At 46.1% G+C, this 23,840-nt stretch overlaps 6 protein-coding genes across 16 annotated transcripts in view; 2 read left to right on the forward strand and 4 right to left on the reverse strand.

Annotated features, from left to right (window-relative positions):
• Positions 1-12,213, forward strand: part of LOC6500778 (sodium/calcium exchanger 3) — a 35,634-nt gene extending 23,421 nt beyond the window's left edge. For 4 of the 7 annotated variants that reach the window (XM_032449763.2, XM_014911234.3, XM_032449765.2 and 1 more), the window contains exons 3-11: positions 5,969-6,060; positions 7,393-7,431; positions 8,631-8,660; positions 9,363-9,511; positions 10,081-10,180; positions 10,243-10,365; positions 10,433-10,591; positions 10,662-10,833; positions 10,931-12,213. In XM_032449763.2, the coding sequence (XP_032305654.1) occupies positions 5,969-6,060; positions 7,393-7,431; positions 8,631-8,660; positions 9,363-9,511; positions 10,081-10,180; positions 10,243-10,365; positions 10,433-10,591; positions 10,662-10,833; positions 10,931-11,135 (1,069 nt within the window). In that variant the 3' untranslated portion in view covers positions 11,136-12,213. Of the gene's footprint in view, positions 1-5,968; positions 6,061-6,611; positions 6,627-7,392; positions 7,432-8,630; positions 8,661-9,362; positions 9,512-10,080; positions 10,181-10,242; positions 10,366-10,432; positions 10,592-10,661; positions 10,834-10,930 lie in introns of all 7 variants that reach the window. The other 3 variants (XM_014911232.3, XM_014911233.3, XM_001953863.4) reach the window with 3 other exon arrangements.
• On the reverse strand, positions 410-2,563 carry LOC6499795 (alkaline phosphatase, tissue-nonspecific isozyme-like). The gene is given in 2 exon segments (XM_032449766.2): positions 410-955; positions 1,338-2,563. Coding segments are annotated over 2 exon segments (1,542 nt in total). The 5' UTR covers positions 2,538-2,563; the 3' UTR covers positions 410-613.
• On the reverse strand, positions 2,800-4,539 carry LOC6499794 (membrane-bound alkaline phosphatase). The gene is made up of 2 exons (XM_001953865.4): positions 3,274-4,539; positions 2,800-3,208 (listed from the first exon to the last, which is right to left on the reverse strand). The coding sequence occupies exons 1-2, from the start codon at positions 4,504-4,506 to the stop codon at positions 2,867-2,869; spliced, it is 1,575 nt and encodes a 524-aa protein (XP_001953901.1). The 5' UTR covers positions 4,507-4,539; the 3' UTR covers positions 2,800-2,866.
• Positions 12,214-14,853: 2,640 nt separating the features above from the next.
• On the forward strand, positions 14,854-16,249 carry LOC6500779. 5 transcript variants are annotated; one of them, XM_014911236.3, is made up of 4 exons: positions 14,854-15,033; positions 15,100-15,157; positions 15,238-15,432; positions 15,505-16,249. In XM_014911236.3, exons 3-4 carry the CDS (start codon positions 15,299-15,301, stop codon positions 15,782-15,784), a joined length of 414 nt encoding a protein of 137 aa, XP_014766722.1. In that variant the 5' UTR covers positions 14,854-15,033; positions 15,100-15,157; positions 15,238-15,298; the 3' UTR covers positions 15,785-16,249. The 5 variants fall into 5 exon arrangements, with proteins under 5 accessions (XP_014766722.1, XP_014766723.1, XP_032312267.1 ...); XM_014911237.3 differs by having other exon boundaries at positions 14,854-15,157; XM_032456376.2 differs by lacking the exon at positions 15,100-15,157 and having other exon boundaries at positions 14,854-15,083.
• Positions 16,250-16,277: 28 nt separating this feature from the next.
• Positions 16,278-19,400, reverse strand: LOC6499793 (chorion peroxidase). The gene is made up of 4 exons (XM_001953867.4): positions 19,207-19,400; positions 16,940-18,805; positions 16,707-16,876; positions 16,278-16,645 (listed from the first exon to the last, which is right to left on the reverse strand). The coding sequence occupies exons 1-4, from the start codon at positions 19,383-19,385 to the stop codon at positions 16,350-16,352; spliced, it is 2,511 nt and encodes an 836-aa protein (XP_001953903.1). The 5' UTR covers positions 19,386-19,400; the 3' UTR covers positions 16,278-16,349.
• Positions 19,401-19,620: 220 nt separating this feature from the next.
• Positions 19,621-23,829, reverse strand: LOC6499792 (nuclear pore complex protein Nup133). Its single transcript, XM_001953868.4, has 8 exons — positions 23,528-23,829; positions 23,298-23,472; positions 22,735-23,241; positions 22,361-22,673; positions 21,457-22,298; positions 20,709-21,387; positions 20,105-20,646; positions 19,621-20,043 (listed from the first exon to the last, which is right to left on the reverse strand). The coding sequence occupies exons 1-8, from the start codon at positions 23,704-23,706 to the stop codon at positions 19,669-19,671; spliced, it is 3,612 nt and encodes a 1,203-aa protein (XP_001953904.1). The 5' UTR covers positions 23,707-23,829; the 3' UTR covers positions 19,621-19,668.
• Between the last annotated feature and the right edge of the window lie 11 nt (positions 23,830-23,840).

The following is a 23,840-nucleotide window of genomic DNA, read 5'->3' on the forward strand; positions in this document are numbered from 1 at the left end:
GACGCATGTCAAGTAATTGTTTTAATTGCCTCCGATCGCATATGCAAAAATGTGATTGCAAATATGCAATTACTAAACTGGCACTACACGGAGTCTGTTTTCTAATATCTTTAATGGCGCCGCGGCACGAGCTAAAACGTGGCAATCTGCAAATTTCCACATTTCCCCTGTAAGGCTCCTCCTCGCAAGGCACTCTCCTCCAAGGACGCCCCACGTCCTACGCCCCGAAAACCAAAAGTTTCTGGCGTGCGCACGCAAGGGAAGCGAACAAGTTACCAAAAGTCAAGGGGCAAGGAGCAACTCTCACATCAAAGCCCTGATGAGTTTCAAACTGTGAATTACGAGGGCGATGATGAGAAGCCCCCAACAGGGAGCAGGAAGCAAGGGGCACGAACAGAGAAGTGTAACCCAGTTAAGAATTTTCCTGGAAAGTCGTCGCTTTAATTCAATTTGCAGTTTGCGTTCGCATAATAAACTCAAGTGCAGGCGAATGCAAATGCCGCTTGCTTCTTGGCCGGATTTAATGAGCTTCGAAACTTAATTGTTATGGCCGAGCGGCATGGCATAGCAAGGAGGAGTTCTGCCTCCAAGTCCCGCTGCCTCCTAGTCCATCCTACGTACTGCACATAGTGAGACCCTCGCCGACGCAGGAGGCGTAGGCCATCATGTAGGGAATGGTGTTCTGCTCATACACCCCGGTAAATAGGTGCGACCAGGGACCCACGGCGTAGACTGGCACATCGTCTCCCCCGTGGGAATCGTTGCCCATGGGCACTCCCGAGGGATATTCCGAGTCGCGGTCCTCCTTCACCACCGTGCTGGGATCCTTGCGCAGCTTCTCGTTCGTGTCGTAGAAATGGGAGTAGCTGGGTCCGTTCGAGTAGCTCAGGATGGTGTAGGGCAGGCCATCCTCGCCAGACTCCGGGGCCATGCCGAAGACATCCTCACCGCGGTACTGCAACAAAATGAAACGTAAATCATAAATTTCTTGGGAAAAACATTCAGGTTCTATTAATTCTCCAGCACAGCGATGTAAAAGTGTTTTTGAGGCCCTAATCTGGAGATTGCTTTATCTCTAAGTATTCGCCTTTTATCTGACGATTAAGTGCATTAGTGATTAGGGGGATATAAACTGGGTGGTCCTGCATGTTCCCAAAAGTGTCTACTTGAGAATAAGAAGTACCACCCACTGATAAAAGGCCTATTGGGACTTGTTTCGAGCTGTTTCTTTGAAGAACAGGTCGTAAAATAATTATATAGTTGGGTGGACTTTAGAGTTGGAACGGCCCTCACGGATTATTTGGTGAAATTCCAAAGGAAATGGCTTAGTCACTCACCGCATATCCTGCATAGGTGAACACGTGGGAGTGATCCGCTGTGACCACTATCAGAGTGTCCTCCTCGCTGGTCAGCTCCTTGGCTGCGGCAATGGCGTTGGAGAACTCGGCGGTCTCGTTCAGAGCCTGGCGAGCCTGATTGTAGTGGTGGGCGTGGTCGATGCGGCCTCCTTCGATGAACAGGAAGTATCCATTCTAGCTCTGGCTCATGAACTCAATGGCCTTGCGGGTCATCTGCTCCAGGGTGGGCTGCTGGCTGTCGAAATTGTTCTCCAGGCGGTACTTCAAGTGGTCGTCGTGGAAGAGCCCCATGAGACGGTCCGTCTTGGTCATGTCCACGGCGTTCAGCTCGTCCAGGTTGGACACATACGCGTTCTTGTCGCTCTGCGACTTAAACTCATTGATTAGTTCGAGGCCATCGCTGCGTCCGGTGAAGTGCTTGCGTCCTCCGCCCATGATCACCCGGAGCTTACTGCCGACCTTGCCGCGGGCCAGCTGGTAGGCGATGTCCTTGTAGTCGGTGTCCGATTTGCAACGGTCGCCCATGTCCGAGGTGCCTTCCCAGTCACGCTCCGAGGTGTGGGCGTACACACCGGCGGGCGAGGCATGTGTCACGCGTGTGGTGGTCACCAGACCCGCCCACTTGCCCGCATCCATGGCCCACTTCGCGATGGAGTCCACGTGGTTGTTCTCGTCCATCATGGTGTTGCAGTCCGAGCGGGGCACCTGGCCGTTCACGCCGATGGTTCCCTGCTGGGCCTTCACTCCGCACAAATAGGCCGTGGCTGTACAGGCCGAGTCCGGGACGATTTTGTTCACGGAGTAGGTCTTGGAGAATCCGGAGTAGGGAAAGCCGTCGAAGGAGAGCGACTTCTCCTCGCCTCCCAGCACATTTCGGGCCGAGGAGGTGGTGGTCACACCCATGCCGTCGCCCAGGAACATAATCACGTTCTTGGCCTGCCGTTTGTTCTGCTCAGAAGCCAGTTTCTCCTTGACGAACTGCTTGCCCTGATCCTGCCAATAGGCATTCGTGTTCTCGCCCTCGATCACTCGCGACGTCCTGCCCTTGGGCTCCGGCAGGTCCGGGTGCATCCTGTGCTCTCGGCACTGCTCCGGATTCGGGCCGCACTCCGGTGCCGACCAACAGGATCCGGCCAGCACCAGGATAATGACGAGGGTTGCGTTTAGACCGCGGAACATGTTTCTGAAGACTGACTTCAGTTTCGAAATTCCGGGCACTTTGTATCGGCGATTCGTTGGGGTCTCGATGGGGTTGCGATAAGATACATTAAGTGGAGAACTGTAAAACCGATTAACTCTAAAGCTCCACTTAATCCGCCTAATCGGTCGGTATTCCCCTTAAAAAACAAACCTTTTGGATCAATACAGAAGGTAATATCAGGCAGGCTATCAGCGGGGCTCTTATGGGCGCTTTGATTACGATGAGAATCAAAACACCATCTTTGGCCTGTTTTAAGATAAATTTTATTTCCATTATTAAGTTCTAAACATCTTGGGGTCGGACTTTCTTAAGTGCTGCACATGGTGTGTCCTTCGCCCAGGCAGGATGCGTAGGCCATCAGGTGGGGAATGGTACTCTGCTCGTAAACTCCCGTAAACAGATGAGACCAAGGACCCAAGGCGAAGACTGGGACGTCGTCGCCGCCATGCGAGTCCATGTCAATGGGTACTCCGGATGGGAACTCGTCGTCGTGCTCTCCCTTCACCACCGTGGTGGGGTTCTTGCGCTCCTTGGTGGCCATGTCGTAGAAGTTCTCATAGCTGGGTCCGTTGGCATAGCTCAGAACCATGTAGGGCTGACCGTCGTGTCCGGTCACAGGAGCTGGTCCGAAAATATCCGAGCCACGGTTCTTGAAAAACAAGCAAATATGTGAATTTATAGCCCAAGCCTAGGTGCTACTGCTGAGCTACTCACCGCATAACCCCCATAGGTAAACACATGCGAGTGATCCGCGGTGACCACCAGGAGCGTGTCCTCCTCGCTGGTCAACTCCTGGGCGGCAGCAATGGCCTTGGAGAACTCAATGGTCTCGTTCAGGGCCATCCTCGCCTGATTGATGTGGTGGGCCTGGTCGATGCGACCTCCCTCGATGAACAGGAAGTAGCCCTGCTCGCTCTGGCTCATGTACTCGATGGCCTTGCGGGTCATCTGCTCCAGGGTGGGCTGTTGACTGTCCTCGGTGGTCTCCATGCGATACTTCAGGTGATCGTCGTTGAAGAGCCCCAGCAGGCGGTCTGTCTGTTGCAGATTCACGGCATTCAGTTCATCCAAGGTGGTGACGTAGGCATTCTTGTTACTTTCCAACTGGAACTCCTCGATGAGATCGAGGCCATCATTCCGCTCACCCCAAGACGCTAAGCTAGAGGCCACAAAGTGCTTGCGTCCGCCGCCCATGATCACTTTCAGTTTGCTGCCCACCTCTCCGCGGGCCAGCTGGTAGGCAATGTCGTGGATGCCAGAGTTGGCTCCACAGTCGCCGGCCACCTCCGCGTCATTCTCCCAGTCCCGCTCCGCGATGTGGGCATAGACGCCAGAGGGCGAGGCATGCGTGACGCGGGTGGTGGTCACCAGGCCAGCCCACTTTCCTGCATCCATCGCCCACTTGGCAATGGAGTTCACGTGGGTGTTCTCGTCCAGCATGACGGTGCAGTCGGTGCGCGGCACCTGTCCATTAACTCCGATTGTGCCTTCCTGACCCTTCACACCGCATAGGTAGGCTGTGGCCGTGCAGGCCGAGTCCGGAACGATCTTGTCCACGGAGTAGGTCTTCGAGAGACCCGAGTAGGGGAAGTTCTCGAAGGAGAGCGACTTCTCCTCGCCGCCCAGAAGGTTCCGCGAGGCCGAGGTGGTGGTCACGCCCATGCCGTCACCCAGGAAGAGGATCACGTTCTTGGCCTGGCGCTTGTTGGGCTCAGAGGAAAGCTTCCGCTGCACAAACTCGATGCCCTGCTGCCGCCAGTAGGAATTGGTGTCGTCACCCTCGACCACACGCATCTTCCGGCCGGCGACTGGCTCCGGCTCTGGCAGATCCGGATGCATCCTGTGCTCGTGGCACTGCTCCGCACTGCGGCCGCACTCCGGGGCCGCCCAGCAGGAGCTGCCCAGCAAAAGGACAACGACGAGAGCTGCGTTTGACCCGCGGGACATTTTTCTGAAGACTGAACCGGACGGGGTATCTCCGCCACTTGGCCGACACGGCCTATCGGCATGGATTCAATTAGATTTGGCAGCGATAAGATACGATAAGGCGTGGACGTGTAGATTCCATAAATCTCATCCAATCTAATGCGCCATCTGATTCCCTTAGCCAGGTCGCAGGCTTTTACTTTCCGTATTTACGATGGCCAGCGACAAATTTTATAGATTTATTGGCTTGGCTTTGGCCGCGAATTGCCGGACACGTGAGCCCCGGACTTGTTGCCGAGGTACCCCGAGAACCCCGCCCCCATCTTAGAGTTCCAATGAATTCCAATGAATTACGGAATTACGGAGTTACGGGAAAGGCAATGACCATCACGTAATCAGGCTGGAAAATCTGACGACGGAACGTGAATGGGTTACTGGTTAATGGAAAAGACGCCCGCGGAAGAGTCGCGGCGGGCTTCGCATTTCACATTTATTTTGACCCATAAAATCCGGGTCATAAACAGGTGACGGTTTCGCCGGGCGGTTTTCCTCCGTTTTTAATATCCAGCTGAGAAATGCAAAGGCATTGAAATGGAAGAAAAGCAGCTGCCAGGCCAGGCCAAGCCAAGCCAACCACCACTCCGCAGAGCGAAAAAAGGTTAAAGTTGAGCTGTCCAGCGCGGGGGAGAGGGGCGGCTGTCGACCTTGGTTTGCACTTGGCCAAAGGAAAAGTGGCCAAATGAAAGCAGAGCTAAGAAAGTGCCCGTGGCGCAAAATTGCAACTGTTGAATACACACAAATCTTAAAGTTCGCCCTTGTGTTTGGACACTTGAACTTATCGCTATCGCCAAATAAATGTTTGCTAGTCTTTCGAGTCGAATCGCAGGCAAACAAATTGTCGATATTTACGGCTAAAAATAACAAATTCTGAGAAGCAATTATAAATTGAGTCACTCGGCATTATAGTGGAGATAGCGTGTTGACAGAAATCCAAGCCAATGCAAGATAAGTTTGTAGATTGGAATCAGTTGAAATATTGGGTTTTAGAGTCGTACATTTAAGCTCCAGTTGGATATTGTGTCAGATATTTCCTTTTATCCGATGTGTACTGTGCTGCGAACGCCACTGCGCTTACCCTCCTCACAAATGAATAATGCGAATATTTATGTCGCTCGCACACACACACGGGGCGTATACGTAATTTTTTCTATTTACACAAGCCACTCGGTAGGGGGACAGTGCTGCGCACTTAATGCTGCCTAATAAATTCGGAGCTCTGTTTCGAGTGTCAAGATTGTGGCCATTTAGCCAAGGCAAGAGCATTAATCAAAGTGGCAGAGGTTCTTGGTTTATGTGCACTCGATAACACTCAGCACCTCACACACCATACACCACACCACCCAACACCTCACATCACATGGCACTTTACACTCCATTTATTGGCCTGGCTGAGAGCTAATCCCCGTTCCCTAATCCATTGCAGGAAAATCATCGAAGTCCTTATTCTGGAGGAGAGCAGCTACGAGAAGGATGTCAGCTTCAAGGTGCACATTGGGGAACCACGGCTGGCTCCAGGTAAGCTTTGATCCGAATGCACCAGAGTCTCCCGCTCCCAAAATGCCCAAAGAGTCCTCACCCGAAACCCCAACCCCAACCCCAAAGTCAACCCCACCCCACTCCCACCCTGACAATGCTAACCAAAAGTGAAAAAAGATAGAAAGCCCAGCTAGAAGTGCACCGAAGATGGCACAAGTTTTTTATCTGTCATGTACAGTGGACACCCCGGACCACCACCAACACTGACCAACCAGGCAGCAACCTCACCTTCCCTGTCTATTTTCCGGCCTTCCCCCCCTTCCAAGAAACCTTCCCACAGAAACCTTTTCTTTTTCGACTTCCTCGCTTCGACCCTAAAAATGTTTTAAATATTACAAAAAAAGAAAAAACTAGATGGAAAAGCCGAACAACAAGAAAACATGAAACTTTGTAAATGGAAAAATTCCCATTTGAATTGAAAACTTGAAAAAATTGTTACTTGATATTTCGTATGTCTTTTCGCATCCTTTCGACTCATTGGTTACTTTTATACTTTTTGGTCTTTTAATTTGTGTTCTTTATGCTTCTAGATTCCACTCACTACTGTAAGCCTTGAATTGTGCATTAATTAATTTTATTTTAATTGAACACGAAAGCGCAAAACGTTGAAACGCAAAGCGGAAAATGGGGGAAAACGCGAAGAATCGGCTTTCGGTTTCTTGAGTTGCAACAGAATCTGTTGCCAGGGCAGAATTTATTTTGTGCTCCTTTCTTTCTCTCAGCGAGTGCGGAAATTGCGGGCAAAAAAGTGCAAATTCATTTTATACGTTTCCCTTTTTTGTTTGGGTACCCAAGAGAATAAACAATAGCCCTAATTTAGTTGCGTATATTGTGTTTATGGTGTTTAGTATGTGTTCCCATGTCCCGCCCCTAGATTCTAGTCCTCGTATCCTTGTATCCTTTACTGTAAATATTTGTTTTGAGTTGTGATTCGGCAAAAGGCAGGAGAAGTTTATGATGTGTCTTGATTCTTATGTTTTGATAAATCACCGATGTTAGCATAAATCCCAACTCACATCCCCCAATGTGGAATGATGTATCGACTAGCGAACTGTGTTAACCCATCTGAAAATCCCCATACCCATCCTCCAGCACCACTGAAACCACCTCCACTTGCACCACTCAAAATCCAAGTATCAATTACCGTTCCATCGATACATTTGCTTGTAACTAAACCATTGCTCACATAATTGTTTATCTAATCCAATCGAAATAATCAAAATAATCGAACCAATCGTACCTATCGAACCTATCGTATCAATCGTACCTCCGTAAACGCCAATCGAAACATGTACAATCCTCCTCACGCAGATGACATTAATAAGGAATCATTTTTCAATCGATTTTTTGGTATGTAAACCTCATTCTATCCCCATATATCGATCAACAACTTCAAGTGTTCAGTTAAAAGTGAATATGCCAAGAAAATATGCAAATATGCAAGAAGGTCAATGGAAAAATTGTGCAAAAAATGACTGCGCCTTTTCATTTTCACATTTTTTTTAGTTTTTGATGAATTGTTTTGGTCATTAACCCACACGTCGTATACATAATCCTCGTTATCGTATTCGTATTCGTATTCGTACATATCTGTGTCTTCGTATCAGTATCTGTATCTTCGTATGCAAGCGTATCTGTAGCTGTGTGTGTGTCTGTGTCTGTGTATAAGTGCATTTGCATCTGGATCTGTGTCAGCATTTGCATTTAACCCAAACAATTGCGCTTTTTTCGACGCAGCAGCCACGCACTTGATATATGCAAGCTTCAAGCTTCCTTGTAAAGTAATCGATATAAGAATATAAACACTTAGCAAGCACGCAGACTCCATACGGGCTTCGTCTTCAATTAAAAATAAAATTAGTCACAGGGACACAGTTATTTGGTAATCCTTTTGGTTAATGGTTAATCTCTATGCTCGGCGGACATTTGTATTACGCGCTTGTGCCCGCTCCTCGCTCCTCTCACCTTGTTGTGAATCGCTGCTCGAACCCGATTTGAATACGCACGGTATCGATCGATAAAAATCGGTAAATCACCACCAATCAAAAACGCCTCTGTAAGTAATATTACTCCTTTGATCACACATGTAAAGGCTGCGTTCCCAATGCTTGATATGATCTTGAGCATTTTGTTTGTTTATGTCGAGTTTCCTTATTTTTATTCGTATCTGTGTGTTAGAGTTAAGAGAGTTAAGAGCTTTTTATTGCCCAGATTCTGGCTACAGTATATGTCGATATATGTTATTTTGCTGTTCTGTGTGTGTGCGTGTGCTGTTATCCTGAGAAAAAAACCAAAAAAAAAAACAAAATTAAGATCGATTAACTTATGCCCGGCTTACCCCAATTAAAAAAACTGTTGAAATGTCATCGCATATTCGTTAACTGAATATTTAGAAAGTTTTGAAGCATTGTTGAAGCAATATCCAACATGATTGAGAACATTTAACAACGATTTTCTGAACTCTACCCCACCAAAACCACCACCACCACCACCACTATCCGTATCATCCTCCGTACTTGTCATATTGTCGATTGTCGATGTGTCTATAGAAAAACACGAACACACTGGAGATCCCACTCGTGAGTCATCAATATCTGGGGGACCTTTTTATATGAATTTGTGACCTTATGCATGCCTGGTTCTCTCAATCTATCAGTCTTTCAATCTGTGCTCTGTCTATACTATACCCCCCGACCTCCGACCTCCGCCAAGTCTGCTTAACATGCAGTTTATCAATTTTCATTTTCCACTCAATTGCATCCTAATGGCAATTTAGCATAAATGTTTTGCAAGCTCATTGAAACGCCAACAGAGAAAGTGTACAAGGAATCCAATTTGGCCTGAACTGAAGGCCTCTCAATGAGTTTCGATTTGTGTTTTTACAATTACTCCCCTCCTTCGGTTGGCTTCCTTCCTCCGTACTATTTATATTGTCTTCTTTTTTTTTTTTTAATTAAAGCCCGCATCCCCTGCCCACCATATGCTTTTAATTAGTTTCCAACTAATTGCGAGCGTATGCGTGTGTGTTTATTTATTTAAGTGCGAAACTCTCCGCTTTAACCTCTATGTTCTTGGTCTATTTTTCACCATCTGTCTTATGTATCCTTATGTATCACACCCTATATATTTCTTTGTGTCTATCAATAGTTGTCCTTGTGTCACGTATTCATAAGATACTCTTACTCTTTTGTGGGGTTGTGGCTGCATGCAGTACAGTGACATTTCACTCAGCTCCCATCCGAATCAGTAATAATACTAATTTTCCGTTTACCCCGGCCTAGACGACGAATTGGCAGCCAAAATCGAGGAAGTGGAAAAGAAGTTACCCCAGGACCTGACCGAACTGGATCGCATCCTGTTGCTGAGCAAGCCCCGGAACGGAGAGCTGACCACCGCCTATGTGCGCATTCGCGAGAGCCAGGAATTTAAGGTGAGTATCTAGGGTTTCATAGCGTCGGGGGCTAAAGCACTAAAGGACAAAAGGACTCGGGAAGGACTCATAGCCCCCGCTCAAAGCACAATGCAAATGAAAAGCAATTCAATTCACTCGCCGACCACTCTGGCCGGGTGTCCAAGTCCCACAGCCCATTTACATTGCCACGACAAAGTGAATGTGTCTGCGAGACAGTCACACCCGGAATGATTTCCCCTTTGGGAAGGATCCTTGGATTTGGGTTTGGGACACGGGACAGGGGTGTGTCAGTTATCCAGTCGCCAGATCGAGTTACCATTAACCGCTCAGGTGCATGGCAAATAAGCACCTAATTGTGTGCAAATCTCCAAATGACATGTTGAGTGCTCTGTTTGCTTTGTGTCCGTGTGCGTTTTATGGACTGGTCTTTATCTTCACTCGGTGGCGTATACGTAATGTGCGCTGAGGGACGGTCATCAGTGGGGTATTTGGTTTAATCTTGCTAAAAAAAGTTTCAGCAAAATGAAAGCGATAGTGTATCGTCTCTGGGAATTGCTCTGACAGATTTTATCATCTCTCCAAAACAGGCTACGGTGGACAAACTGGTGGCCAAGGCAAATGTTTCGGCAGTTCTTGGAACATCCTCTTGGAAGGAGCAGTTCAAAGATGCCCTCACAGTTCTACCATGTAAGGAAGAATTCCCTAAAAACCCAATTTTCATTCAAAACACAATTCATTCAATTTTCTAGCTGATGAAACCGATTTCGATAACGATGATGAGGTAGAGGAGGAGGTGCCTAGCTGTTTCAGCTACATAAGCCACTTTGTCTGCCTCTTTTGGAAGGTTCTCTTTGCATTTGTGCCGCCCACAGGTAAGTGTCCAGCCTTTGATGTCCTCCGGGTATCGTTTTTCGTAGCCTAACTGGACCTAACCCGTAGATATTTGCGGCGGCTATGTTACCTTTGTGGTATCGATATTCGTCATTGGCGTCATCACCGCCATCATTGGAGATGCCGCAACCTATTTCGGCTGTGCTCTCAACATCAAGGACTCTGTAACCGCCATTCTGTTCGTCGCTCTGGGCACCAGTATACCAGGTTAGATATCAATTAAGCCGCACAGACCTTGCACCTGATAGCTGATGGGTCTGAAATTTCATTTTTGCAGACACTTTTGCGAGCATGATAGCGGCCAAGCACGATGAGGGGGCAGACAACTGCATCGGCAATGTCACGGGCAGCAATGCGGTTAACGTTTTTCTGGGCATCGGCCTTGCTTGGACCATCGCAGCTGTCTACCACAGCTCCCAAGGGATGACCTTCAACGTGGAACCGGGAACGTGAGTACCTTCGGCCTCTAATAATTGCGTTTTATTATAGAACCTTTACCGAGTTTATCAAATTTCAAAAATTACTTTCACATCAAATCTCTTTCAGGATTGGCTTTGCTGTGGCGCTCTTCTGCGGCGAGGCTTTAATTGCCATCCTGCTGATCATGGTTCGGCGCTGGACCAAGGGCATCGGAGCCGAGCTGGGTGGTCCAAAGGTCAGCAAGTATATCAGCGCTGGCATCCTGGTATTTCTTTGGGTCTCCTACGTGGTCATCTGCACACTGGAGGCCTACGATGTCATCCAGATCTAAGGAGCTCAACAAACCGCATTGCTTTCACTTTGGCGTTGGCTTTGTTATTTGCATTGGCGTTCAGTTTTCAGCAAAGTATGGTATCAATGAAAGTTGGAACAAGTTTTGGGCAAAACTGGCTAACCGGCCGCGAATGAGAAATGAGATGCTGCAGGAAGCAATTTTTATATGTAAACTAATGGTGTATATGGGCGCTCGGCGATTATATACCCAATTATATTTATTATGTAAAATTTATGTTAATACTAAAAGTAAAATTGTAATGTTTAACTAGGTTTAAGTCAGGCTTATATATATAGAAAAAACAAAAAATATTTTCCGATTTTTATTGTCTCTATTCATATTATGAATTGTAAATACAGAAAGGCTGCCACGGCTCAGCAATCTTGTAATTGTAAACGAGATATCATTCATTGTTATGCCATATATACTTAATTTTATTATTAAATACTATTATATTTATTATGTCACTCTGTGTACAACTTAAGTCATTGTTGTTGTTTGTTAAAGCTGTACTTAATCCACCCACACGGAAAGGAAACCAAAAATCCAAAGAAACCGAACATCACAATTGCCTGAAACTCTGTGGGGGGGAGCTTAAGTTTTTTTTTTAATTCGATAAATGTCTCTCCATCTGCCGAAAACCATTGTTAATTTAATACATGTGTAAGTTTTAGAAGAGTCCAAACTTTTTAGCCAAGAAGAGTCGTAATCGCTACTTAACCATCTACTGCTACAAATAACAAGTAACTACTCTTTACCAAATAGGAGCCTCCACTGCAACTAGTTCTAGTCTAGTCACTCTCACTATCGACACAAATCCAAACCACTAGTTACGGCATTTTTCACTAACTTTGACCAAATAGAGCAAATGGCGGCACTACTTACCTAGAGACTAGCAAGAAAGACCACTACTCCGACTTGAGAGCACTAATCAATTTACTTAAAAAAGACTTTCACTTTGCTTGTGTCGCTGGCAGTGATCGAAGATCGAAATCTGGATAAAAATACTACTGGATATTAAGGCAAACACCAAACAAAACAAAAAACAACAAAGCAAAACCAAATAACAAATACATTAAACAAATGCGAAAGTAACTAATATTGATTGTAATCAAAATGTAATGAGCAGGTACATATTTTTTGTATAGTGTTGTACTATTTTTCATATAGCAAAATTCTAGAAAATTATTTATGGGAGTGGAAGAACCTAATGATATTTATATCCACATGCATAAATTTGTAATATATATATATTTGGGGTCACACAACTGTACGGGGAACTTGATGAGAAAACTGCGCCAAATTTAGTCGTAATTGATAATTAATTACCGCATACATATATATATATATACGAACTATGAAACAAATGAATAAATATACAAACCATGGATAAATAATGTATTAAATTATATTGTCAATGTTTACTGCTAGATATTTTAATTAAATTTCTTTTAAATTTATTTCAATTAATGCCTTTTCATTTCCAATTATTAAGACGACAGAAGACGATATCAGAAGACGAGATTGTCTATATGTATAGGTTTTGAAGATCAAAAAAAAGAAAGCATACATTACGGCAGTTAACAGGGGTCAGGGTAAGATTGTGGCCATTTATTTGTGGCGGGGAAATCAATATATTAGACAGCAAGGTAGGGATAGTGCGAATAATGATTGAAATAGAAGTGCCGAACAATATGACGCAAAGGATAACCAGTTACGATATACATATATGCGATTGCAGACATACAGAGAATTACCTATAGACGATTATCTTTAATGGCAAAGGCAAATAAAACGATTAAAGTGCTTCCGACGTAGGATGTAGGTACTTCTAAAGAACTTCGAGTAGGGCGAGTATCTGGATAGAAAAGTGAGCAGACTTTGGGAAATGGTTTATTGGTTCTATTCATTTATTTTCTCTAATTTCCATTGTGTCCACAATTTTCAGTGTTTTCTCTTTGTTAAATTTTGACACTTTATTAAAATTTCAAAATCCATTCCATAGATGTACGCTAGTTGATAGGATTCGATAATCTATATGTTTTGATGCAAAAATCAAACAGTTAATTGGTATGTGTATTGTACAATATTAATCATTTGTTATTTGTTATCGTGTATTTTCGAATTAAAATTATACCTGCATTTTTACCTACATATATACTTATGAATGTGATTTTAACCAAACGTATAACTCGTGCATCCAGAACAAACAATTTATGAGTATCCAAACCTAGAATTATACGAATAATCGAATAGATCGAATACCATACACATATGTAGTTTGTGTAGCACATGCTTGGAGTGGATCTAGATCTAACCGTCACACATTAACCAAAACTTTTCTCACTCTCAGTACGTTATAAGAAAATACCCTAACGAAATCTACACATTTGAATATATATAAAAGTACTCACTATGAGATCATACTCGAGCCCCAAGCTTAAACCAGCAGCGGGATGATAGAATGAAGAAAGCTTAATGTTTTACCCAAAATTTAATAGAGCCTAGAGCCAAGAGTTACTAGGGCTCAGTTACCCAATTTCAGCAGTGCTGCATACGATGTATACTTATTTGTATTCCATATGCATGTTTACCAAAATGAAAACCAATAAACTACACATTAAACCAACCCACTTGATCGACTTAATCCATTGGTTTCGCCTAAAAATGTTCTAAAATCTTGTTGCTTGACTTTTTCTATTCTGGAACGTAGATAGATCGAAGGGGATTGCTTTTGAATCAGTTGCGAAACTGTAAAAAATATTCAAAAAAAGGTAACTGAAATGTGTAGATGTATTCTCCACCGATCCCTATTAACCCCTGCCCCAAAGAATATGGTACGTATAATTAAAATAACTTATTTTCAAACATGGTATCCCAAGCACAGCTGCCGAATCATTTCCCAGAGGTTCCGATCGAGGCAGTAATATATAATATATGCCTATAACTAAATTGTTTCTTTATCAATAGTATTAAATAAAAGTCCTAATAAAACTTTGTACTATTTAAAAAATTAAATTACTGCGTTTTTATTACGGGTCCAATGGATTGAAAGTGAAAGATGTTTTGATTTTGAGCAACAACCAAAATAACAAAACCCTGTTTTAATTTTTCACTTTTCGTAATTGAAAAACATTCATAACTTGGAAAATACTGGGATGATCCAAAATAGACATACATTCCCCATTTTAGATTTCCAATTAGCATTATTCTCAATCAAAACTGGTCCCAAAAGTTTGGACCCATTTTTCGAAATTTTTTAAAAGGGTAATCATGATTTTGCGCAACAATTTGAGCCAAAAACTTTGTTGCTAAAATTCTCCAAACTTTTGATGCAGATCGAAGAAGATTGATGCACTGATTCATAAATATTTATTCGTTTTCAAATCGGTTGCGAAATGAAAGAAATATACTTCAATAACTGTTGGAATAGTTGTTTTAAAAACCAAGTCTGATGCGGAAATTGCGGTAAGATTCCAGCTACACCGAAACCAGAATTTAACTGCATTGTATTTTGTTTACATTTTTTCTTATTTCATGCAAATCTTTTCATTTCCCTGAATCATTGCTTATCGCTTTGGGAAACTGGGGGACGATCGTTTGTTATGTAATGCCCCGAAAAAAGCTCTTCAAGATAACGAAGCTGAGCGAAGAGACAAAAACCGTAGAGATAAAGTTGTTTACAGGAGTCCGAACACAAAGACTATAAAGCCATTAAGCGATGGAGCAACCCCAGCTGGAAGCTAATTAAAGTTGCGACAAAACAAAAGCCAGTTGCCAGTTGTCCGTCAGTTGTTCTCCACGGAGCAGTTCCCGTAGAATTGCACTCGGTACTTTGGAGTGTTTGCAGTCCCTCGAGCAGTCCGCCAAGTGGCATCCAAGGAAGAATCTGTTGGTTAGGGGTTTCCCAACTTTATTACACCCTCTTTGCATTTACACATTTTGGTACATTTTGAAATAGAAAAAGTGATAAAGATAGACCAGAATGAACGATATCTTGTGTTTCCAAATCTTATCTTGTAAGATAGTACCTTGATATAAACCAATGCCAATTACTTTTCAGTTTTAACATATTGTCTGAAAAAAACCCCTTTTTCAGGAATCCTGCGAACCAAGCAAGCCCAACACTCAAATAATACCTGGCATTTAACAAGGCAAATATGTCCTGCAATGAGAAAACAGCGCTGCTGGCCACACAGCAAGGACATTATCATCAGCAGGAACAGCACATTATTGTCCTGCCGTCCACGAGAAAGGATCCAGGGGATTATGAGCCCATTTACACAACGGCTGAGTAAACGCTTTCCTCGCATTTCATTTAAAGGAATAACTAAGTTACACAGCATTTGCTTTCCCCATTTTCCAGCTATTCCTATGGCCTGACTCTAGAGGAGTTGCTGCCCTTTGCCCTGGATCCCTGGTGGCAAAAAGTGCGACGCCTCTGCGTCGGGGGCCTAGGACTTGCCTTCTTGCTGACCCTGATAGCCGGACTGGCTATGGCTTATTCCAGCAGTGCCTGTCAGCCGAACAGAGCAATTAGCGGGAATGCCACCGCCACAACACTTCCCGCCCCACTGTTCCTGTCCACGAATGGTACCACCGCCTCCGTCAGCAGCACCACCCAACTACTGCTGGCCAGTTTATAGCCTACGGAGCCGACTAATCTGCGGAACTGATGGCGATGCTGCAATCCCCCACGATGAATTGCATCAGCCACACGCACAAGACGCATTTGTTTGGCTTGCCGGGTGTAGTGGATGCGGATGCGGATGACTGGTGATGGATGCGGCTTTCACACTTTACCCCAGTTACTAAGTGTTTACGCCGTAGATGCGATAAGCCGCGATGTGTTGCTCGGCGGAACCAATTGATTGTGGGACAATTGTGTTTGTTTACATGCCAGATTACTGCAGTCGTCATTGTTCGTATCAACTGCTGAGATATTTTCTTAATTTTAAATGAATATAAACGCACCTTAATTAATGGTTTAGGTAAAATTTTAAAGCAAAATCATACATCCCTTTAGGAAATAACAGTGTCATAAGTAGGTAGGCTTATAAAACTAAATAAATACGAAAATAAAATTACTATTAAACGATCCTATCAAACAATCCATTGTTAAATTCATTAACCATGGCACCGGCAATTATTTATTGTTAACTATGATATTTATTATTATTTTTTAACAAATTGTTCTGGTTTTTCTCTAAATTAATCAATATGAAGTGTCACATTGGCTGTTTTAGGTTCCTTGGTGGAGTTTCTAGAAATCACCCGCACGGAAGTGGAGGCCCTGCCCATTCCCGATCTGTGCAACTTGGGCTCCTGGTTGGCTTCCGACCAGGGTCCTAGATCAAAATGAAATCCTTTTATGTCCTGACAGTCCATCTGAGGATTGCCTTCCTCCCGAAGGCGCTGCATGACATGCTGACGCACTCTGGTTATTCCATCCGAATTTCGGCATATGATGGCTGCCAGGCTGGTGTTATAGATCTCCGCCAATTGCGCTGCCAATAAGAAAATAGTATATATAATTATTTGGGATTGAAGTATTTCAAGAACACAGACCTTTGGTAAATCTCTGAGGTCCTACCTTCCGCTCATACCAATGGGAGTCACCGAGTTTGATTCGCAGGAACTGATCGGATACCATGCAGCTAAGAAGCGGTCCAAAAATGGCTCCCTCCATGGGCGGCTCACTGAGGGCACCCGTATACACATCTACATCCTGGGGAGACCTACACGAAAAAACAATCTCTGTTAATCAAATTATTTTACATAGAGGGACCTCTTAAACTCACTCGTATATCTGTCTTATGGAAACCAATGTGGCATTATCCACGGCCTGAGCCATCTGCTCCCACGTGTCCACGGGTGGCAGGCGACAGTGTCGTCGGAAGACTGGATACGAGGGAATCCCATGATCGCGCCCTCTCTGTATATTCAGGGACACCAGATCTAGGCCGCACAGGGGAACCTTGTCCTCGGCTGGGCCTTCGAAGAGCTTCTGTGTAACCTCTATTGAAAAAAAGCGATCTACCCTCATCACGGGCGTATTCGCAGCAGTCATCAGGGCGTGGTCAATGCCATGCTCCGCCCACAAGGAAAAGGGATTGAAGAGCATCTTGTGCAGCTCCACAGCTTCTGGGCTTCTGTTGTCTCGGGAGACATTGAACAAACCAGGTAGTAGAGTATGCGCAAATCGAAAAGCCGCCGCAGCAAAGCAGTTGGCAATACTGGGGTCCACCTCCGGGTCATAAGTGTCGGGTGCATCGAGATTATCCTTGTCCGGCAGCAGGCCCTTGGCCTCGCTAAGATTCTGGCCCAGCAAGACGGGCAAGAACTCATTGTAAGTTATGTGGGCCATCTGAGCGCCGAGTATCTTACGGGCCTCCTGGTACACACGCTCGTCATCCCAGTGGGGGTTCTGATCCTGCAGTCCTCGGGCCAGATAGTTATGGTGCCTGGCCCACAGCAAGTGCATGGAGGTGAGGAGCAAATTCTCGTTAGCCCGATCATCACCCGACTCGAAGCAGTACTTGCCCTGTCGGGTCATCTGCACCCGGTTGCAGCCATCCGCCGGGTTCGAGGAGATGGGTAGCAGCTCCCGACCATCGTCCGTGATGTACATCCGCAGCGAACCGTTGATGAAGCTCCGGAGCTGGCTCTGACGCTGCTCCAAGTTGCCGTATACCACGGAAGCGTCCAAAAACGCCGTCGCCTGGTTCAATTGCATCCGTGGCCCGAATCTTCCTGTGGGCGCAGGAGCAGAACGTACGAAATTCATACAACTGATGTTGTACTGCTGATAGTAAGGATCGTCGGGAAGAATCTCCACCGGATAGCATTCTGGATGCTGTTTCCGGGTCTCCGGAACGCAGCAATCAATCGACTCGCCCTCCTGGGATGTGGTCAAAGACGTGGCCGTGATGTCGTGGTCCATAAACTGACCAAAAACTGCCAGCATGACGGTGAAATTTGAATCAGTCTCGTAACTGGAACGATGGATCTTCAGAGACACTTGCCGGGCAGGTGGCAACTGGCGGCGGCCATGGTGACTCTCCCGTGGAGACGCAATGCCATCCGCGTAGTCCGGGGACACCATGCGACGGTAGGGAACCATAGAAGCTCCAAAGGTCCTTGGGTGTTGTTTGTTGTTACACACACCTGTGGATCGCCTGAAACGAGCGTTGAAGTCGCAATCCAGCCGCAGGACTGTCGGATCGGGCAGGACAATGCGTGGCCCCCATCCAATGTTGCTGCGACCCGGCTGCTTTGTGTAATTGAATCTCTTGGCGATGTCCATGGTGGCCTGGTTTTCCACATATCCCCGTCTTGCCAGTTTCCTTGCCTCCGGATTAGTGCTCAAGGATCGATAGTGCCGGAAGGCGGGTGTATTCACCTCGTTTGGTTGAAGTCCCTCTTCCAGTATCTCCCGATCGCCCAGGGCCTTTATCCCGGCGCTCACAGCCTGAACACCCTCCTGATGACCCAGAGCCGCCTGTTTAAGGGCCCAATCAGCCGCCGGCTCGTCTGGCAGCGGTTGGCTTGGCGACAGTTCCCCATCGGTTCCATTGACCACAAAGAAAAAACTGGGACTCCCGTCGGAGCCTCCGAGGGAGTCGCTGAAGACCAGGGCCAAGCACAGGGCGGCAATTACAATGACACTGCGGGCGGGAAAGTGAAATCACTTTGTGGTTTGGCACATTGTGGTTAAGGGAGACTAAACGTTCACAATGGGCCAACAAGAGGTAACCCAACACCAATACCAAAGTGTAAGGGGGATTGCCAATCATTTTTCCAAAGCCTTCAATTTCTCTTTGCTGTGGCCAGTAAAAAAAATTAAACATTAAGCGTCCAATAAAGGCGAATCAATCGTAAATAACTTTTAAAATCTTTGGGAAGATTAAAACTCTAACGAAAGACTTCGAGTGTTTTATGCTTTTGAAAGTGAGTCCTTCTTGAGTTTGTAAATGTCTGAACCATACAGAAAATTTAAGCAAACTTCCACAATTGAATAGCAACTGTAATCACCTCACAATTCTATACTATTTTCAAGCCCACTCACATAAAAGTAATGCCCATGCAACACTGGAACTGCCGCATCTTGTTGCGACGTGAACGCGGGGAAACACCACCGGGAAAAACGCGATCGGGTCCTTGATAGAACCTTGTCGGCTCAGGCGGCAGGACAACGTATCCAGAGCCACCCGCTGCTGCAGTGAGCGGCGTTGTTTCGTCCGTCATGATCAGAGCTATACTGATGATGCACACTGGCGACGACTGCCACCAGGGCGACTCTAGAGCAGCGACTACACTTGGCGGGCTTCCGCTGACACTCCGCTCGCCACACTCCACGTACTTTCGCCGGCAGAGCGGCGCAGTGACAAAGCAACTTACTTTATAATATTTTATAATGCCACTGTTTGAACGTTGCAACAAAGCTGCCAACTGTCCACCGGCCAAGAACACACCCATCATCTTGAACTCTTAACGTAAACTTTAATAGAATAGCATGTGCGTCGCACGATTAGACCTCCATGTCGTCTAGCTGTCTGTACATTTCGGCCACATACTCGTATGTCAGCTTCAAAAGATACTGGAACGGCTTCTGAAGGGGCAAGTCGCCCAGCTCCACGCTCTCTAGGAAGTCCTCCATTGGCGGCAGGAAGCTGTCCGCCTCCTGGCCCATCACCTGCGAGATTTCGATAATCTTGAAGAAGAGAAGCTTGTGCATATATTCCACGCCGTTGTTTGGGTCGTAGTCCGTCCAGTTGTCCCGCTTGATGGCCGCGCACCAGATCTTGTGTCGCATGTCGTAGGGTTGCTCTACATAGTTGAGAAGTTCCAGGGCCTTTCGGAACTCTGTTTCGGTGGCCGTGTCGTTCTCCTCAGCGATGAACATCTGCAAGTGAGAATATAACTTTGAATGTGACGAATCAGTGACAAAATCAGAGTGGTCTCACATTGATTATTTCCTCTGCCTTGAGCACCTTCTGCTCCGTCGCGTCGAAGCCAAAAGTCGTCAATATGTCATGGCCCAAATGCGCCTGATATTCGACCAGGCTCAAATCTGAGTTGATCTTCTCCACCTGAGCCGTCAAGTCCGAGTCGGCAGCCGCAAATGCAGCCAACTTGGCCAGCGACAGCATCGACTTCTTGCGTGATACAAACTCGGTTTCGCACTGGGCCAGCTCGTATAAAACCTTGGCCGCCCGCTCGAAGTCGCCGTTGAAAATCAGCTGGATCCAGCCCAGAGAGGGGTGGTCGCGCATGAATTGCGCCAGTGCTGTCTGGTTTCCCTTGAAGCGTTCGAAGACCTCTCCGTGCCGGTTCTGGCGTAGATGCCAGTTAATGGCAAATTGCGAGAAGTCAAACTCTTCGTATTGGCTGGTATACTCATCCAAGCGCTCTTTATCCTGCGTCTCGTCGCAGATGACAACCAAACTCTGAAAGTCCAGATACTTCTCGGCCAGCTTAGCAGCATATTCATACTGCCGATCTTTGACTGCAAGAAATGTATTTTAAATTAATAATTGGAAAAAGAAATGAAGAAAATCAAGAGCTTACTTAACACTGAAATGAGCTCCCTCCGCTGAGCCTCGAACTGCTGTTGCAGCACATTGAACTTCTCGGAGTCGCGTACGCTCTCCAAGTAGGTCCTCCGACCATCCAACACCAAATCCACCATCTCAAATATTTGCTGGTACAGCAGATGCTTTAGATCGGTCTCGCTGACGCAGTGACTGCCGTAACGCACACTGATATCGATAAGACGGGTTAGTGTGTCGCGGACACCGGCATTGCCCGCCATCGCTGTCCAGGGAAGATTCTCAAAGGGCCCCAACTTGTCGTTGTGCAGCCTGAAGCTGTTGGCATGCTGCTCCCGATGCCTAAACACCTGCCCCAGCGTGTCCAGCACAATGGAGTTGATGTCGGTAATGAAATGCGCAACAGATACCGTTGTTTGACTCTGGGCAGCAATCCGATCATCGGCTATGTCGGCCAGAGCCTCGAATATGTACTGAAACTTGCACAGCTTTACGTAGAATATATCCTGATTGGTCAGACTACCATGTGGCTTCTCGTCCCACATAGCAACGGTGGCATCAATGGCCTCTTCAATCAGCTTAGGCAGTTTGTTTTGCAGGGATCTCAATGCCATGGCAGCCACGATCTTTTCGCATATATCGGATAGTACAAAGCTGGTGGGCTTTAGAACATTACTGCCACAGGGTATGGCGTTTAACTAGAAAATATAATTCATATAAATCAAATTAAATTATCTTCGCTTGTTGCTTTATAATTCCAAACCTACCTTTTCCCAAACGCCACTGGAATGCAAAAAGGTGATAAAATGTTGGAAAGCAATGATCTTATCTCTGAGCTGATTGATGATCTGCATAGAACGAGAGCTTCCCAAGGCGTGGCGATGGCTATCCTGATCAGCTACGGCCTCCTCCCAACGGGGATCGGCTATTGGCAAGTCTTCGGCCAAGTCCTCGGCTATTGTGATCACTATTCTGTCCAACTTGTACGCATCCAAAGGCGCTCCAGTGCGGTCGACGTCAGCGATGGTGCGCATCATATCGCCGACAATGGTTTTGGCCATGTTGTTGTTACGTTTCAATTGGTAGAGGAAGGCAGCCTTCAACTGACCTACCTCGTCGACCAGCTCGTTATACACATCATCCGGATCTAGCTCAAACATGTGCAGATTATTGGAGCTTCCTGAGAGCGCACTTTGATCCCCCAAGCCCCCAAAGCTGGCGTTGAAAGAAGCAGGGGCGAACAGGTCTGGCGTGTTGCAAGAGCTCATGTTCAGGAGCTCTGTGCCATCAAAATCTCCAGGCGTGATGGACACTAATCCATGGGTGCGGCTGAAAAATAGCGGTAAGTGACTGCAGATGGCGGCACTCAAAATTCGGTCGTCGTGCAAGTGGAATTCTATCTTCTCCGCTTCCAATTCTGCAGTGGGCACTGCGTTTGTCAAATGCAGGGGATAGACTACTTTCGGTGTGTATAAGTAAATGTGACCACTTCCCACTACGAATCGCAGCCTCAAACAATCCTCCTCGGATTTAGGGCTATAGAACTTGGTAATTTTAAGCGGTGTGAATGTCTCCAGGACTACGCTCTCCGCCTGTGGAGTGGCCAAGACTGAAAAAGTTAAATGATATATACTATGTCGATCCTTGAATCCTAGATTGCGTCAAACTTACCAAGTGCGTAGCACATTTGAGGAGCATGAGCTGCATTTACGGCTCCTGCCAAAATGTATGACTTATTTTTTACGACATGGAAATCTAACAAGTGCATATCAATCTCAAGGTTGTCAGCCGGCAAGCGAACGTTCCAGAACTTCTGTTTGAATTCATCGCGAATTCGGCGCACAATCTCTCCGTCCTCGTAGATGAGGTTTTCGGCATTACCCTTGTTGGTGAGACTCCAACGCTGAATCGCTCTGTCGGAGAGCACAGATACAACAGTTTCCCCATCTGCAGAATTGCTTTCGCAACACATGCCCACTAAGGCCTGCAATACATTTCAAAGTTATTAATCCCAATTATTAGTAATCCCAAATGCCGCATCTTACCTGATCTTTGTCACCTCCTGTATTCATGCCAATCAAAATTGAAGCAAATTTTTTGCCAAAGCCTCCCAAAATACTAGTCGCTGGCTTGATAGTCTTATGGTGGAGCGTGTAGCGCCCATTGGTTAGACCAACGCGTAGGAATACCAAATTGCAAGTAGTCGTTACAGCCAAGTATCCTTGCTGCTTTGGTAGATTCAGCAACTGAACGAATTCCTGCCCAGTTAGAATTGATAGATCCACAGAGTTTCCGTCGTGGGCAATAGACGACCAGTAGCGCACATCTCCGGTGGCAGAAACGGATATGCAAGAGGCCATTTGCTGACCTTCAGTTTGGAATACGCTGACCAAATCGCTTTTGTGACCCAAATCGCTATACGGGAGTGTTAGCTCCCGGCACTGAGCCAAGCCACCAGCTCGTCTTCCTGTGGGTTTGTTAGCACGAGGCGGCGATCCAGACTTGCTTTGATCTTTATACTGCCAGATTAAGAGCCGACGGCCTTGGATAACCTAAATAAGAAAAACATGTTAACTTCTTGCTACAAAAGATAGAATATAGTAATTACCCAAGCCCAGCCATTTTGGGCCACTTTGGCGGTAACCGTAGCAGATCCTGCCCCTGCAAAAGTCAGTGCTTCATTCACCACCACGGGTAGTGGGCAACCATAGCTCTCCACCACATTGTAATCGGATCGGATCCCAGGTATGGACTGCGTCGAGCGTATGGAGAGGCTGTGTCGACTGTATAACTGAGATTATACATTTTGCTTTAGACTTGGGGCCTATTAAAACTTACCTGTTGCTCAGAGCAGTCTTTTTGAGGTTTGTAGACAATTGAGCACTGCTGGCGTTACCGCCAAAAAAGGATTTTCGCGTGCTGTCCGCCGTAGGGCCGGTCGGCATGCTGTAGCGCCGCAGCCCCGGAGACGACTCCCTTGATAGTCCGTACAGCTGCTTCTGCATGTTTCTTTCCATATTTTTGATCTGAGGCCAATTTAAACGCTACTTAACAAACAATTTTATATTTTCGCGATGGTAAACAATTTGACCGGCATGTAGCATATGGTTGAGGCGATAACGATGGCCAAGAAATTGGTGGTGGGATGGTG

This window comes from Drosophila ananassae, chromosome 2L (assembly GCF_017639315.1).
Source record: "Drosophila ananassae strain 14024-0371.13 chromosome 2L, ASM1763931v2, whole genome shotgun sequence".
Taxonomy (NCBI): domain Eukaryota; kingdom Metazoa; phylum Arthropoda; class Insecta; order Diptera; family Drosophilidae; genus Drosophila; species Drosophila ananassae.

What these genes read in the sequence shown, in the direction of transcription:
- LOC6499793 (XM_001953867.4), bottom strand. Translation starts at nt 19,385, where the DNA reads ATGACGGACGAAACAACGCCGCTCACTGCAGCAGCGGGTGGCTCTGGA. An exon ending in TGCATGGGCATTACTTTTAT is followed by an intron (nt 18,806 to 19,206) that starts GTGAGTGGGCTT and finishes TCCCGCCCGCAG; the next exon opens with TGTCATTGTAATTGCCGCCC. An exon ending in ACCTCAGAGATTTACCAAAG is followed by an intron (nt 16,646 to 16,706) that starts GTCTGTGTTCTT and finishes TCTTATTGGCAG; the next exon opens with CGCAATTGGCGGAGATCTAT.
- LOC6500779 (XM_014911237.3), top strand. Translation starts at nt 15,299, where the DNA reads ATGTCCTGCAATGAGAAAACAGCGCTGCTGGCCACACAGCAAGGACAT. An exon ending in CCCATTTACACAACGGCTGA is followed by an intron (nt 15,433 to 15,504) that starts GTAAACGCTTTC and finishes CCCATTTTCCAG; the next exon opens with CTATTCCTATGGCCTGACTC.
- LOC6499792 (XM_001953868.4), bottom strand. Translation starts at nt 23,706, where the DNA reads ATGGAAAGAAACATGCAGAAGCAGCTGTACGGACTATCAAGGGAGTCG. An exon ending in TCAAATGTGCTACGCACTTG is followed by an intron (nt 22,299 to 22,360) that starts GTAAGTTTGACG and finishes TAACTTTTTCAG; the next exon opens with TCTTGGCCACTCCACAGGCG. An exon ending in GGAGCTCATTTCAGTGTTAA is followed by an intron (nt 20,647 to 20,708) that starts GTAAGCTCTTGA and finishes CATTTCTTGCAG; the next exon opens with TCAAAGATCGGCAGTATGAA.
- LOC6499794 (XM_001953865.4), bottom strand. Translation starts at nt 4,506, where the DNA reads ATGTCCCGCGGGTCAAACGCAGCTCTCGTCGTTGTCCTTTTGCTGGGC. An exon ending in TTACCTATGGGGGTTATGCG is followed by an intron (nt 3,209 to 3,273) that starts GTGAGTAGCTCA and finishes TTGTTTTTCAAG; the next exon opens with AACCGTGGCTCGGATATTTT.